The sequence below is a fragment of the Epinephelus lanceolatus genome, chromosome 3 (genome assembly GCF_041903045.1).
Source record: "Epinephelus lanceolatus isolate andai-2023 chromosome 3, ASM4190304v1, whole genome shotgun sequence".
NCBI classification, from domain to species: domain Eukaryota; kingdom Metazoa; phylum Chordata; class Actinopteri; order Perciformes; family Serranidae; genus Epinephelus; species Epinephelus lanceolatus.
The window spans coordinates 6,910,295-6,927,073 of record NC_135736.1 but is presented as its reverse complement, the minus strand read 5'-3'; the positions used below and the strand labels follow the sequence as shown (position 1 = coordinate 6,927,073).

General features: G+C 39.9%; 1 protein-coding gene across 2 annotated transcripts; it reads right to left on the bottom strand.

Annotated features, from left to right (window-relative positions):
• Window positions 1–2,121: 2,121 nt before the first annotated feature.
• On the bottom strand, window positions 2,122–15,190 carry LOC117260768 (uncharacterized). 2 transcript variants are annotated; one of them, XM_078164061.1, is made up of 6 exons: window positions 14,687–15,190; window positions 7,266–7,396; window positions 5,313–5,484; window positions 5,012–5,151; window positions 2,415–2,674; window positions 2,122–2,276 (listed from the first exon to the last, which is right to left on the bottom strand). In XM_078164061.1, the coding sequence occupies exons 1-5, from the start codon at window positions 14,973–14,975 to the stop codon at window positions 2,429–2,431; spliced, it is 978 nt and encodes a 325-aa protein (XP_078020187.1). In that variant the 5' UTR covers window positions 14,976–15,190; the 3' UTR covers window positions 2,122–2,276; window positions 2,415–2,428. The 2 variants fall into 2 exon arrangements, with proteins under 2 accessions (XP_078020187.1, XP_078020185.1); XM_078164059.1 differs by having other exon boundaries at window positions 7,266–7,399; window positions 14,687–15,189.
• Between the last annotated feature and the right edge of the window lie 1,589 nt (window positions 15,191–16,779).

Sequence of the window (16,779 nt, the reverse complement as noted above, 5' to 3'; positions counted from 1 at the left end):
ACTATCACTAAACTCTGGCTTTTGAACAATACAGAAGAAATGTTGCAGACAGTTTATATTATCAGCCTGGGCCTGGGGCTTGTTGTAACAGTAAATGGGATGTGTTGTAACTTGTGTAAGTTAAACTGTGTCTGTGTGAGTGTACATCTTATCCTGCGATGCGCGATGTGGGCAGCAGGTCCAGCCACACGCTGCCAAGTAGCCCCGCCCATTGGAAAGAGTGTGGGATATACCGCTAATAGGAATGGGAGGGGGGGACTAAATCTTTTAAGTTTTAAATAGCACATTATTGTGCGATTATAATGAGCACCGCTTACATTATGCTTTCAATAAATACTACTGCATTGTTCAAAAATTATTAATTGTGTCTCAAATTATTCTAGGGGAGGACAGCTTTACTTTAGAGGGGAGTCATGTCCCCCCTGTCCCCCCCGGGATTTCCGCCCCTGTCGCAGTGTAACTTGAGCTGCGATGCTGGAGGGTGACAGCAGGGGCGCTAGATAAAAAGCGCAGGATCCGCTCAGGCGATCAAGGAGTGCGATTGGTGCGGTCTGCTTGGACTTTTGGACGGCGGCTGCCTGAAATTGTCGGAATTGCATCTCTGTCATTCTCACCCACAACGCAGGCCACCAGTGACAGTCCAGTAATAAGCTGTGAAAATGACATGCATGCACATATCCCAGAACCAACAAAATGGAGCCAGATCAAATACCTCTTGTTTAACTGTGTGATGTTTCCAGCACAAAGCTCTTCCTCAGACTTTTAGTTCATTTGTTATCTGTGTGGTGACTGTGTGTGAAAACGCAAAATAAATCATTGTCGTCCTGCAATTGTTCCTGTGTTTTGTGGTGTGTGACATCAAGACAATAATGAAACTGAGAATATTTGAATACTGGAATATGTCAAAATGTGTCAATAAGCTCTTTTTTCAATATCATTTCAATTTGTTTTTCTTCCTTAATAAAGTAGCTAACCTTAACTAATGCCTCTGGTAAAGAACTAGGGCTGTTGTCATTGGTTTTGATTCTGAGAATCATCCTTCAGTGTAACACTAGATATTATCACAATATATTTTGCTGTTAAACCAGAGCACAGATTATCAGTTTTGCCATAATAGTTAAAATCTATTGCAAAAACAAACATTTTCAAATCATTCATAAATTCCCAAAAGTAACCAAAAATACAAATTGACCATGAAACAAACATCCCCCTTATTCCGTGGTCTCACGCCATCTACTGAGCCTTTGAGGAAGTGCACACCAGATTTTACTGCGCATGTGCAATCCCTTCATGTTTGACCCCGTGTCTCAGCCTTCTCTTGAATAGCCTTGGAGCCTCCCGTCCCCCGTCTCATGACCTCTCGTCTGGTGATAAAGAAGCCACGCCCCCCGAGCTTATAAATTTAAGAATAAAAGCTCGCGTCTGACACTATAGTTGTTTTAAACATAATATTGTATTTTGTAATGTATTTTAGGAATCCTGGTAGATTTTCCTGATAGAAAAGTTGTTTTAAACATATGACTGCAGCCTGGAACCTCTCGTCTCATGACCTCCTCTGTGATAAACATATGACTGCAGCCTGGAGCCTCTCTTCTCATGACCTCTCCTGTTGTATTTTAGGAATCCAGGTTGAAACGTTGTGTTAAACATATGACTGCAGCCTGGAACCTCTCGTCTCATGACCTCTCCTATGTTAAACATATGACTGCAGCCTGGAACCTCTTGTCTCATGACCTCTCCTATTGTATTTTAGAAATCCTGGTTGAAAAGTTGTTTTATACATAGTATTCAATCCTCTTCGATGTACTGTTGCTTTGTGTTGCTTTCACATGTTGTTCTTTCTTAAAATCATTTTATTTTTTATGTAAAGCACTTTGAGTTGCATTTTGTCTGAAATGTGCTATACAAATAAACTTGCCTCGCCTTCCCTCAGTGTTATTGTGTGTCTCAGCTTGCAGGCTCTGTAGATATCTGCCTGGCACTGCTGCTTGTCCTGTTTATGTGTTAGTTGACACACATATACACACATACATGCACGCACATTCACACTACAGGATAAGCACTTGTCGTAACAATTTCCCTGTGATGTGTGAAAGGAATATATAATACATATAAAATATATAAATAAAACAAGTCTTTTAAAGAATGCAGCTTTTTTTTATTTCTTTAGTCAAAACATCCAGACTGCAGCTGGCAGAACTGGCCGCAAAATCCAGGGTGGGGATCCTCAGAATAAATCCCCCGGAGCTCTCCCAACTTCCCACGTCCAACATAACCTGTGGGTATAGCAATAACAAAACAAAAGCATATTCATGTGCATGGTGTTAAGATTTGTTTTTTTGTTGCAGACACAAAGTCATTTTACTTAGTAACATTTGAACATTCGAATTCTGTTAAAAGCACAGTGTGAATACCTGGCATGCAGCTCTTAAATGTCCGTATGTTTTCTGTGGATGTGTTTCTTCATGTTTTTTTTAAGAATCTGCACATTGCAGTGGTGACAAACAATACTTGTCAATTTTGCTTGCAGCACTCTGCGGGGAGGGTTGTCCAGGCTAGGGCTGCATGGCAAGGACGATTCAGCCTGTTTACTGCAGTTGTCAGTCGCTGTGTCCTCCTGTCCGTCAGGGATGGGATCACTCTGTTTTGTCGTGTCCTGAGGTCTCTCCTCTACCTGAGTCAGAGAAACGGTCACAGGTTTAACCCTCTGACAGGGTTTTAATTCAATGCACACCTAAACAGGTAAGGCCAAAAATGAACTTTTCAAAATTAAGCTATTAAAAAATCATAATTAATATGATGTTCTACTTTCAATAATTATTCCTTTTAACCAACATCAGTCCTAATCACAAATATTCACTAATTTTCATATTTTTAACCCTTTAACTGCCAGGAGTTGGTCATTGGTCATGATGTCCTGATGCTTTCAGGTGAAATATACAAAAAAATAATTATTTTCAATGAATTGCATGCAAAGTAGACCATTTTTAATTTGATTATTACAGTCTGGGATATGTAAATAATTTGCAGTAACAATGATTTTAATGCATTACTATTTTTGTGTAATGTCAAGGTGAAAAAAATGTGTATGAATACTTTTATATGTATGGTACATTTTTGGTCCTTAAACCTTGTTCATGCAACTTTTGTGTCTGCACAGTGTGTTTTAGACTTACTGCAGGAGCTGAGCTTGGACTTCTAACATAAAAAATAGACCATCTTGCCAAAATGTATGCCATAATCATGGACACAGCCAAAATGATCAAAAAATAAAAAGTGAATAGTGTGGAAAAAGCACCTAACTGTGCCAGAGGGGTAATATGCACCTGGGAAAAACACTCAAAACATTCACAGAAACACACACACCAACTAAGGTTGGATACCGTTCATAATTGAACCGATACGGTACCGGTACCGGTATCTGGAATCCGGTACCGGTACCAAACGGTACCTTATTTCGGTACTTTTTAACCCTATGGGCCCTAGGCCTTTTTGGGGTATTTTTACTGCCTTTACTTTTAAGCTCATATCACAGTCATTATAAAGGCTACATACACATGCTATATCTTGTTTTTTCAGGACAATCTGGGCTAACCAGATTTGCCATCAATTTGCCATTAATTTTTATATCAATGAAAAAAACAAATCTGTGTGCCTAAATTCTTACATTTTTACATGTATCTCAGCATAGCAAGTTGGAAGTTGACATATTCTGTCATATATGAAGAGGGGAGACTCTCTGGAATCTGGCAATATAAGAACCACGATGGCGGGACATTCTGTCACTTCACAGTTGTCCAAAACATGCGGTTTGTGCCAGGTGGACATGATTGCCAGTATTTTTTCATTATTGCAAGAAATTCCATTGACTCATTCACAAGTCAAAAATGTGTTTTATCTGGAAGAAACATGCAATATTTACATCTAAGATAATAGAAAAATAGTCAACCAAGTGCAATGATGTCCTCCAAGATAATATTTGTTTTTCAGTTTCAGTTATATATTGGGGGGGCATTTTGGGCATTGGTGGGTGGGCACGTGTCCCCCTCAACGTATATGGTGACTACGGCCCTGTCATGCATGAATAATTAGGCTGCAGTTGTCTGGGTGCGCAAAGGTGAAGTGCACTTGTCTTGTCATACAAAGTTTGATGGAGTGTCAACTGGACAATATGGAGATATCTGCATCTTGAAAGCCAGACTACAAATGTGGATAGACAGGGACTTGGTAAGATAGGATATTCCTCACTATATGAAGTGACTGATAACAAGATCTGTATAATGGATTGTAAAGAAATTCGTCAAGTTTTTATTTTGTAGACAATTGATCTGTATTTAGAGCGTAATGGGATGACAGCACAATGATGTGTGGTCCTGCGCTTTCATGTGATATGCGTGGCATTTCTGTGCGACCCTGCATTCGCGAGTAATCCATCCAAGAGTAATGTGTGTGCAAAGCTGTATGAAAGCTCTGTTATACATCATTTTATTGTAATTTTTCGCTGTGAAAACATTGGATTACCGACAAGTGCAAGTGCTTGTCGGAAAGCTACAATTCTGCTGTTTCCGCTGATACGCGTGGCTTCTCGCTATGACGCACGGCCGCAGATAATATCCACAGAGAAGAACGGGTGTGAATTTGGACGCACTATGCGTCGTTCGGGCCCATAATCTAAACTTCTCAGTTTCAACATTTTATTGAGAACATTTAGGAACAGTGCTGCACGTTAACTTTTGTCTGCACATTGTTTTTGTCGCCATTGTTGCTGAATCTGAGGTGCGAGTCATGCGCGCTCGCTCCGCCTCCACCTCAGGTACCGAAATTTGGCACTGTTTTATTTTAAGTGAATCGGTACTCGGTAGTACCGATGTGAATTGGTACCAAGTACAAAAAGTACCGCGTTTCAGTACCCAACCCTAACACCAACATAGATAGTTTTTGACAAACACACACACACACACACACACACACACACACACACACACACACACACACACACACACGTCCTCACCAGTACAGACAGTGGCCGGCAGATTTGCAAATGCCTCTCTGCATCCTGCCTTCTGACAGTTGTTTTACTGCAGAAAGGGCAGTGGAAGTGGCCACTGCTTCCAGTCCTGCAGGCCTGATTGCATTTGGTTATGTAGAAATCTATGAAGAGACAAAGGCATCATGTCCAACACTGTGTGCTTTCCCTGTAAAATAAAGCTAACTAGTATGTGACATTATTATGGGTAAGCTTACTTAGCAGCAGTGGTTACAAGCAAACAAGTGATAATGGCATAGCACAAAGTTGATAGAGGGGAACTAACCTTCATGTTGGAGCGCATTTTTTTTATGCACCTCCAAGTGCTGGAAAACCATGGCCTTTGACCGAGGCTTGTACATGCCAGTGGGGCAAAGGGGGCAGTGAAAAAGTGCACAGCACACTGTGCATCTCGTCACCTGCGGTGGGTTATTTTTTTGAAAAATGCTGATGTGGACCTGAAGGAACAATATAGGAAAAAGAAACAGCAATCAAAAATTGCTATTGTTAATTGCTCTAGAACACTGTTTCTCTAATGGGGGTACAATACAAATTTGCCTATTATATTCATTTATATTTTCATTTATTTATTTATTAGCTCATGGAAACACACAGTCTACATTCAAATCACAAATCATATGTTTCATTACATTACATGACCGAAAAGGGGTTTGGAGAAAAAAAATCTTATTTTACCAGCCCCTTTATCGAAAAAATTAATTAATAAATATACATAGATCTATCTATCTGTCTGTCTGTCTGTTTTTCCAGCACTGTTGTATTTACAAGAAAATTAAGAGAGACAAAATAATCAGATGCCATACACAGCACCACATCATTCAATAACATTTACCTGATACCTTCATATTTTCTAATTATTTTCTCTTTATATATTCTCTTGAACCGAGAAATATTAATATAACCCTTTAAATCATCATCCAATTTATTCCAGTTTAACACCACATACCGAGATACACATTTTCCATAAAGTGGTTCTTGCATACTAATGGTAAAAATTAAATTTCCTTCTATGATCCTTGTCCTCTGAACTAAAAACAAAGACATTTTGTATATTATCTCTGCACTTTGCCCTGAACATAATAACAAAGTTTGTAAACCAACTAGATATTTACATTTTATAACCGTGACTTAAAGAACAATAATAAATAAAGACATCACTTGTCAGTTAAGTTCATGATTTCATCTTGAGAACAAATCTTTATTATGATCCCAAAAGAGGGCACTTTGAGTTGATAATTATTTATATGTGCAGAAATGTTCATTTAAATTACGTTATGTAAGTTAATTCTTTCTTCATTCTATTTTGTCTTCAATCTTTATTATAATTTAGTTAATTATTTCTTCTTTTTTGCAAGCATTTTTAGTTATTTCTCTCTATATTTTATATTATTGATGTGGTTTTAAACGGTTTTGTGCCTGTCTGTCACTGTTTTCAAATGTTTTTCAGTTACAAAGTTTAATAAATATGACACTGGTGGTCTTACTTTCAACCAAAATTGCTTTACGCTGATTAAGGGTCACTTGGCTGAAAAACTATTTCTCAGGTGGTCCATCACTGAAAAAGTTTGAAAATGACTGCTCTATGTAGGCTAACGTTAGGTATTAGCTAAAAAAAGACAGGTGTGTGCGGGTGAGTGAGAGTTTAGATGTGTTGTTTGTGCTAGAAAGCACGATATTGTCACTTTTGATCCTATAGCGCCACCTAGGGCATCGGGATATGTTGCTATGAAACTTTATTGTCATAGCTAGTTAAGTGCAATATCTCTCTTTCATCTTTCATCAACACTTTACTAATTATTATGAATTTTGGTATTAATTAATGCCTAACGCTACAAAATGTAGAAGAAAATTACAGTATAAAGTTTCTCAGAGTCAAAGTGACATCTTCAAATGTCTTCTTTTGTCCAACCAATAGTCCAGAGAACAAGCAAATTAATTTTCTGTTATATAAACAGGTGGTTGATATTGTCTTTTTTGTTTGACTTAGCTTATTAACCAATGATTAATATGTCAGTGACTATGGACTGCTCTGACAGCAGTCTCGTGTCCATGAGCTCCAGGTTGAACATGAGTGCATTAGTGCAGGGTCATATGCCATCTTCTCTATGACAGAGTTTAAGGGTGAAGACAGTCTATAATATTTACAATACACTGAAAATCTTAAGCACATGTAAAGGCTATATGAGGCCAATATGATGGTGCACTGTGGAACAGATACCTCAGTTTTGGTTGTGGTAACGACCTCCTGATCAGGATCCTGGTCTAGGTTAATAGGTTGGATTTTCTGCACAGACTGCTGAGTCCCTGGGTCTCGGTTCAGAAACCTGGTCCTGCCTTGCAGAGAGGAGCCTGCTGCAACATTAGAGGGAGAATAATTAGCCATTAATTACTAAAACTATACTCAACTTATAAAATGGATAATTCCAGTCCTTGTCTGAGCTGTGCTCAAAGCATGGATGTATAAAGAGAACTGGGTACAGAAAGTTGCTCAGTGGCGCATGAAGCCAAAAAATCTTGATTTCCACGGTATAAAATTACCTGGATCTTCCATATCATGGGACCCACAGAGCAAGGGCACTAGAGACATCTGCCAGCTGAGCGGCTAACTTCCACTTTAGCCCTCCACCAACTTGGTTGGGGATAAAATTTAATCATGAATGGTTTTTCATTCCCCATAGTAAAGCAAGTCATTTCTCAGGGTGGTGATGTTCAAAAAAACATATCCATTAATTTACAGACACCTCTTTCACAATGGGTAGAAGTCTTTTTGGGCCCTACTGCATCATGTGATGGACCTGGAATTTGTGATTCCACATGTGACCACTATGTAAAACTGGCTTCAAAGCCCAGCATTGTTCCTGGGGGCATGGTTCAAAGCTGTTGTAAAGGACACACAGCTGTGACCACATTACATTTTCAGAATTAATGCAGCAATTAGTCACCTACTGTCATATGACGCAGAGCTAAAGAGGGCAACCGTAATATGAAGCCAAAATCATTTATCATCCGCCAAGATGACAACATTCAGAAATAGGCTTGTGCCAATTTCCGGTTTAACCGATTTGGTCCGGTTTAAGAGCTCCAACCGGTTTAATTCACATCAACCGGATAAACCGGAAGAGAGAAAAAAAACGAAGCTTTTCACATCGGCGGCGTGTCAAGGGACTATATTCAACTTATCTTGCATTGTAACGTGCATTATGACAACTTAATAAGGTTTATGTTTGTTTATAAATGAAGTGGAGGAGCCTACAAGTGTCTTGTTTAGTTTGTCACAGAGGCTTCAGAGGGAGCTCAGCTGTCTGCTGCTGCTGTGAGAGATCAAATTTCACTGGGGGCAGGGGAAAGTGCAAAGGAGTCAGCAGTCATTCAGTTTGTTGCCCTAGTAACCCGTTTCCACTGAAGAAGTTCCTGGTACTATTTGGAGAACTGGAACTACTACAGGAACGTCCTCTCGCTCGGCCCTCTCAACCGCCGTGTCTCCACTGAGAGAGCAGACCACTGTTGCCAGCTCCTCAGTAAGAATAGTAGCTATTGGCTGTCCTAAAAGTTGCTAGAAGTCGCTAAATGGCGTCATCACCTTATTTGCATAATTGTCCATATGCATGTAATTGTAATGGCTGCTGTAGGAGAGAGGAATAACGTCGTGAGAGAGACAAAAACTGAGTAAAAAAACACCCTGAATATGTTTAGAACTACAAATGAACCTTCTTTCAGTGATTTATATTAGACAAAGAAAATTTTACATTTACCTCCTGCCCTGACTGTAAACCAGGTCGGGATCAGCCAGCGTTGGTTCCGCGCATGCGCAATTGACTTGGTCTGGATGTGGAGGGGTTAACATCTCCTGCTCTGACTGCTGCTGGGAGGGAGGACTGGGCCGTCTGTGAGTGATTTGGGGTGAGGGAAGGGCCCATGGCAGCATCTGTTGCTTGTTGAGAAGAATAAGAATGATACATGCTCTCACAACAGAGTCTCCAGAAGTCTTGTCGCTAGTCGTGTTTTTGAAAAAGAGTCGCTACAGGGGTCTGAAAAGTCGCTAAATATAGCGACAAAGTCGCTAAGTTGGCAACACTGCAGTGGAGTCGGAGGAAGGTTCCTTGGTGTCCTTCTGCGTCTTCTTCTTCTTGTATAACCTTGTGTGTATTGGCAGTTAATACAGCATTACCGCCACCTAGTGGATTGGAAGCGCATTACACCTATATTGGGCTTTTATTGGGAAAAATATCTCAAATGCGACCCCCAGTGGTAAAATTAGGTATATAATTCGATATATCGGTTCGGTTAGATATTTGGCTTTAAATCAAACCGGTTGGAAAATTTTCTAACTGGCACAAGCCTATTCAGAAATGCACGGTATCATTCAATAAATGCACAAAAACCCCACAAAGATGCTGTCAAAGAAACAAAGACAGCCAACAGGGATTTAGGTTTGAGCAGCCAAGAAACCCACTGTGTCCTGTCACTTCCCTGCTGACCATTCCACCAGCCTGTTATCTCCATCCAAAACAAACTACACCAACAATCTATGGTAAATTAACAAGGAAACTAAAGCTAGCTTGAATGTAGCCTGTTATGCTCACTTTTCTCTGGCTATGTTGTCAGTTATTAGCGATATCATTTTAGCATTAACTTGGTTATTCACCAAATAATCAGCCTACACTGTAAAAAAAAAAAAAACAAAAAAAAAAAAAAAAGACATCCATAGCGAGTGATAACAGCTAGGGGAAAGTGAGCATAAAACGCAGATGGTAAACGTTGGGAATCTGAGCTTATCAGTTCCTTTGATTGATACTGGCACATTTTTCTTACGTCAAACTCGTGCATCTACAGTACAGGCCAAAAGTTTGGACACACCTTCTCATTCAATGCGTTTTCTTTATTTTCATGACTATTTACATTGTAGATTCTCACTGAAGGCATCAAAACTATGAATGAACACATGTGGAGTTATGTACTTAACAAAAAAAGGTGAAATAACTGAAAACATGTTTTATATTCTAGTTTCTTCAAAATAGCCACCCTTTGCTCTGATTACTGCTTTGCACGCTCTTGGCATTCTCTCCATGAGCTTCAAGAGGTAGTCACCTGAAATGGTTTTCCAACAGTCTTGAAGGAGTTCCCAGAGGTGTTTAGCACTTGTTGGCCCCTTTGCCTTCACTCTGCGGTCCAGCTCACCCCAAACCATCTGGATTGGGTTCAGGTCCGGTGACTGTGGAGGCCAGGTCATCTGCCGCAGCACTCCATCACTCTCCTTCTTGGTCAAATAGCCCTTACACAGCCTGGAGGTGTGTTTGGGGTCATTGTCCTGTTGAAAAATAAATGATCGTCCAACTAAACGCAAACCGGATGGGATGGCATGTCGCTGCAGGATGCTGTGGTAGCCATGCTGGTTCAGTGTGCCTTCAATTTTGAATAAATCCCCAACAGTGTCACCAGCAAAACACCCCCACACCATCACACCTCCTCCTCCATGCTTCACAGTGGGAACCAGGCATGTGGAATCCATCCGTTCACCTTTTCTGCGTCTCCCAAAGACACGGCGGTTGGAACCAAAGATCTCAAATTTGGACTCATCAGACCAAAGCACAGATTTCCACTGGTCTAATGTCCATTCCTTGTGTTTCTTGGCCCAAACAAATCTCTTCTGCTTGTTGCCTCTCCTTAGCAGTGGTTTCCTAGCAGCTATTTGACCACGAAGGCCTGATTGGCGCAGTCTCCTCTTAACAGTTGTTCTAGAGATGGGTCTGCTGCTAGAACTCTGTGTGGCATTCATCTGGTCTCTGATCTGAGCTGCTGTTAACTTGCGATTTCTGAGGCTGGTGACTCGGATGAACTTATCCTCAGAAGCAGAGGTGACTCTTGGTCTTCCTTTCCTGGGTCGGTCCTCATGTGTGCCAGTTTCGTTGTAGCGCTTGATGGTTTTTGCGACTCCACTTGGGGACACATTTAAAGTTTTTGCAATTTTCCGGACTGACTGACCTTCATTTCTTAAAGTAATGATGGCCACTCGTTTTTCTTTAGTTAGCTGATTGGTTCTTGCCATAATATGAATTTTAACAGTTGTCCAGTAGGGCTGTCAGCTGTGTATTAACCTGACTTCTGCACAACACAACTGATGGTCCCAACCCCATTGATAAAGCAAGAAATTCCACTAATTAACCCTGATAAGGCACACCTGTGAAGTGGAAACCATTTCAGGTGACTACCTCTTGAAACTCATGGAGAGAATGCCAAGAGTGTGCAAAGCAGTAATCAGAGCAAAGGGTGGCTATTTTGAAGAAACTAGAATATAAAACATGTTTTCAGTTATTTCACCTTTTTTTGTTAAGTAGTTAAGTAAGAAACGGTCCAAAGTATGGCTTTGTTTCACAAAGAAAAATGACAACAGTGCTACTTGTATGTCTGTAAAACCATAATTTTAATTAAGGGTGGAAGCACCAGAAATATGCTGAAACATCTTGCTATGCAACACGGCTTAAATTCCAGGAATGCCATATGAACAAGTGCCTATTCTTCCTAACCCAGTAGCATATCTGTTACTGAAGGTAATGTTATAATAATCTTATCACCATGCAGGCAGGCTTAGCAGATTTTTTCTTTGACTAAGAAAACTAAATGAAAACAAACACTACACAAATATTCTCTCATTTCATCCATTTCAGATGACAGAAAGACTGTTGCTACACTGTTTTCAGACTCAGAGATGATAAAACACTTGTATTGACACCGAAATCACAAGTAGGCCTCCTTTTTTCCCCACATAGAAAACTGATCAGGAATCACTAGGGGAATTTGGCTAAGAATCTGGTTGATAAGCAGAACGAATAATGGCACTGGTATAAAAATATCTTATCAATTCACATCCTTGTTGATGGCAGATACACGAGTGGTTATAATGTAACTACATCATGATGAGATTTTTTTCTGTCTTTCTATTAACATTAGGTGTACTAGAACTAATGGGGATAACTTCTTTGGCTCCATCTTGCCACGGCTTTGTAAAGCGACTGGCACTAATGCACACCAGTTAATGTGATTGGGAGTTGAATTACTCCTGCATGTATACAGTCAATCAGACCCAAATTGGCCTTGACGCTCTGTGCACACTCCACAGTTTCCGCCCCAGGCTTTAACCCAGAAATTATAGCATTAAATGTGTAACAGAAGAAGAGGCCAGTAACAATATGGTGAAATCTACATCCAAAGAATACAAAACAATACAATATGTACAGAGCTGTAAAGTTGTCTAACACGGTACCAGTTTGCTGCTAGCTAACCGTAGTTAACTTAACTGTCAATTGTTTTGTCTGTGACGAAATAGGTCAACCGGAAAAAAGATCCAATATTAACAAGCTGAAAGGGGGCATATCGCCCCCTATCATACCAGAGTCAGACAAACTGTGGTCAATAAATTGATTCCCCTCCCATTGATTGAAAGGAACAAAATATTAACTGAAAGGAAGCTTTCTTGAGTTTAGGGGAGACTCGTGGGTACCCATAGAACCTATTTCCATTCAGATATCTTGAGGTGGGCGCTCAAGGGACCCCTTTGAAAATGGCCACCTTCCCAACAAGCTATGCTTACATGGCTGGTATCAGTGATGTTTTAGATTGTCTGGTTTAGGTAGTCACCATCACAAGATACAACCACTATATTTGCGCTAGCTTAAAAATTAGCCTCTTATGACACTTTTCCACCCAAATTATCATGTGTACGCGGGTTTCTTAAACACGTGAAAACCCACTAAAAATAGGTTATAGTCTAGGGGTATAATGATCCATAGATCTGGATCGATATATCGATTCAATGATCCATGATCCAATGTCATTGATGCAAAAATGAAAACATCGATCCATATTGTCATCTTTAGCATGCGCTTTTATTTTGAAAGCCTTTGCCACCATCAAGCAGCAGCAGGCAGATAGCAAGCAGCCAAGAAAAAGACAATAAAGATAACGTTGTTTACGCAGGAATAAATCAACAGTGTGGAAATATTTTGGATTTCGGAGAAAATGCAGGTCAACAGACGTGGTGTATGTAAATAATGCTGTTACAAGATAAAACACAACGTAATGTTACCTGCCTGGACATGCGTATCATTCTGCTAGCTTCTCACTACAGCAACATTAGCTGCTTTGTTTCAATGATGTTTGGCTAAAAAACATGCATTTGTCAGGAGATACAGTGACTCAAAGCAACAGTGAGTTAGAAAAATAATAACGTTACATGTAATTTATTAATCAACGAGTAAAGAAAAAAAAGTCCGCAAGCAGCTAGGCTCATTTATGCTTAAGCTTAAACATGCTTAAGCTTATGATAAGTCACTAGCAAAAAACAATTGTTTTGTCTCTGAATCTTGACAGTTAATACTGAGCCGAATTTGATTCTGTTGATAAATGATCTTGTTGTTAATCCATGTTTTATGGCTGTTTGGAGAAGTTTGCCTTCAGGGATTTAAACCAGATAGTCCAGAAGGTTTAGGAAAAAGATGATGGTTTGGGTTAAAATTAAAAAATTTCTTCCAGAAATGTCTCTCTGACATAAAGCCCTGAAGGTTAACTTATCCCATGTGCTGTTTTATATATGCTAGTGGAGTCAGTTTTAAGTGAAGGGTACTGCACTCTTTTATGGCCAAAAGTAAAAAAGAAAACTGTGGCTGTTTCTTCTGTAACAGACTGTGTTTTATGGGTGCATAATATCGTGTCATATCGATCACAGGCTCCTAAATCGCATCAAATGGTAATCGTATCGTGGCAAATATCGTATTGTTGTTCAAAGAATCAATATGATATAGTATCGTGATGAAACTGGTGATTTACACTCCTACTACAGACTGTTTTCCCACTGCCAGTGGACTAGAGCTGTGAACATGGCTCTGCAGCAGACAAACATGCCTTTCTTTTGTTTTGTTTTTACTGATGTGTCATGTTCCACATGAGGGACAGGCTGACATATAGGTAAGTAAACAGACAAAAGCAGCATGGAGTCCAGTGAAAATGTTATGATAACTTCTTGTTATAGCTTTTACTTATTCAGTCTCCATTTCAAACTTTATGCTGACTGCATGGACAGAGACAGACGGTATATTGTGGTGGCACAACATTGTATCTCACCAGTGAAGGGACTAAAATTAGCCTGTTCATCCACATGTTGTATTTTCATCACTGCTGATTGGAGCCAGAGCCGCCATAACTACTGCAAAGTAAACTGTCCCAGGTGTGAATATCAATTGTAATTACATTACATACAAAAGCCAGATGTTAACAGGTGTCTGTTTTGTTGCGCAGTGGGAAAGGGGCTTTAAAGACCATAATGTCAGCCTTTAATGATTTATGGGGGGGCCATGGCTCTCTAACCCCCTCTTGGGAGCGCCACTGCCTATATGTTTCAGAAAGGTTCATGGCTTAAGACTTTAACCCAAACACATGTGCATAAGTGTCCTGGTTCTGAGCAGGGTTTTTGAGTATGTGTTTGGACTATGTGTTACAGATGCACATATCATATCCCGATTTCTGAAACCTTGTTATACTACCTGGTACAACGTTACTCCAATAGAGACCAGGACACAGTGGCGTGTAAACACCTCATCCAGGTTTCTGGGGATTGCGGGGTTCAGCATTAACGGGGCTACATACCCGCCAGTGCGTCTCTGTTCTGCCGGTTGAGCAGGCGGACCCCGGGGAAGCGGCTGCCGATGAAGCCCTCCGACCCCTTGACTCTCTCCGCCCGGTACCTGGCGATCTGCAGCTCCAGCAGTTTGATTTTCCTGCGCAGGAACTCGTTCTCCTTCTGGCTCCGGGACATTTCCACGTGAACCGCTGCGTATCCGTCGTCCACAACTTTACAAATTTCTGCGACGGCTGCGTTAGCAAGCACCTCCATGATGGAGGCAATCTGAGAATGGAAGTTCACGGCAGTCGACATTGTCACAGCGAGTTTGTGATACTCGGCTTTTTAAATGGAGGAAACGGACGTCTGCTGTCCTTAAAACGATGCCGACAGTTGTAAAATGTAGCAGTGCTATCTGAAATGCAAAACTGGATAGTTTAACTTGGTCAAAATAACTGAGAAATACGTGGACACCCGGGATGCGGACAAGACTATTCAAGAGAAGGCTGAGACACGGGGTTCAAACATGGGGGGATTGCACATGCGCAGTAAAATATGGTCTGCACTTCCTCAAAGGCTCAGTAGATGGCGTGAGACCGCGAAATAAGGGGGATGTGTATGCATGTCATTTTCACAGCTTATTACTGGACTGTCACTGGTGGCCTGCGTTGTGGATGAGAATGACAGAGATGCAATTTCGACAACTTCAGGCAGCCGCCGTCCAAAAGTCCAAGCAGACCGCACCAAGCGCACTCCTTGATCGCCTGAGCGGATCCTGCGCTTTTTATCTAGCGCCCCTGCTGTCACCCTCCAGCATCGCAGCTCAAGTTACACTGCGACAGGGGCGGAAATCCCCCCATGTTTGACCCCGTGTCTCAGCCTTCTCTTGAATAGCCTTGCACTGAATCAGGAAGTGAGCTGAGTGGCGTATCTTTTTTTTTCTTTTTTTTTGTAAACTTTATTTACATTTCAATAATATACAAAAGCTCTCGATAGGAACATGTGCATTCTTGTTACAATACAAGGATATTCCCATTATAAATAAAATCAACAAGACTGTAGACATAAAAAGATAATAAAATTAAACAAAAAGGAAAAGAAGAAAACAAGTGATGATATTTTGTGATATTTTCTACTTTATTACCTAACCAGTCAAAAACATCCTGCCAAAAAAGTGATATCACTGAACAAGAATAAAAAAGATGTTCAGTAGTTTCACAATCCGCATTACAAAAACAACATGGCTCAACCTCAAATCCAAACCTTTTCTTTAATGTTTCTGCAGCTGGATAATAGCCATTAATAATTTTAAATTGAAATTCTTTGGCTTTTGGGGTGATTGGCCATTTCAGATATTTTGTAAAATTGTTTACAATTTTTAGATTACTTTCTCTCATTCTAATGTTTGTTGCCCTTGTATGACCATAAAAAGGTTCTGCATGAACACCTTTCGTATTATTTTATTATTGCATTTTTTATCCGTAATTAGCATTTGTTCAATTTTTATATCTGGTAGGACTATCTGTACATTGGAATGAGAGACAGTATTTTTTTATCAACTGTATTAGTGGAACTGGAATAGCTTTACATATTTTGCTGTATTCCCTAAGAGCACTGCATGTTGAACTTTTCATTTAAAGAGTTGAGTTGTAAGATTGAACCATGTTCATCCAACAGGTCAGCAACAAAAATTATTTTTTTATCACACCATTTTTGATTGAATAAGGTTTTTCTATTTGATGTAATTGTTCTATTGTTCCACAAGGTGGAGCCATGTGGACTAAAGTTGTGGACAAATATCATTTTCCAGTATCTCAACACTTGTTCATGAAATTTTGACAATTTCAATGGTAATTTTGTGACTTCAAAATCACATTGTAACAAAAATTCAAACCCTCCTACTTTTTTAAAATATATTTTTGAGGATATGAAACCAGATAGATTCAGTTTGTGACAGAAAGGTTTTTATCCAATTTACCTTAAACATCCCTACCACTGATTCTATATCTAGTGTTTTTAAACCTCCTTTCTTAGTATCTTTAACCAAATGTGACTTTTTAATATAATGTGTTTTATTTCTTCATATAAAATTGTATATTATGGAGTTCGTTTTCTTTAT

Bases quoted from the DNA above. Each gene is read 5' to 3' on its own strand.
- LOC117260768 (XM_078164059.1), bottom strand. From the start codon at position 14,975: ATGTCGACTGCCGTGAACTTCCATTCTCAGATTGCCTCCATCATGGAG. The intron at 5,485-7,265 runs GTATCTGTTCCA...TTGTTCCTTCAG, and splicing joins TTACCACAACCAAAACTGAG to GTCCACATCAGCATTTTTCA. The intron at 5,152-5,312 runs GTTAGTTCCCCT...GTCTCTTCATAG, and splicing joins AAATGCGCTCCAACATGAAG to ATTTCTACATAACCAAATGC.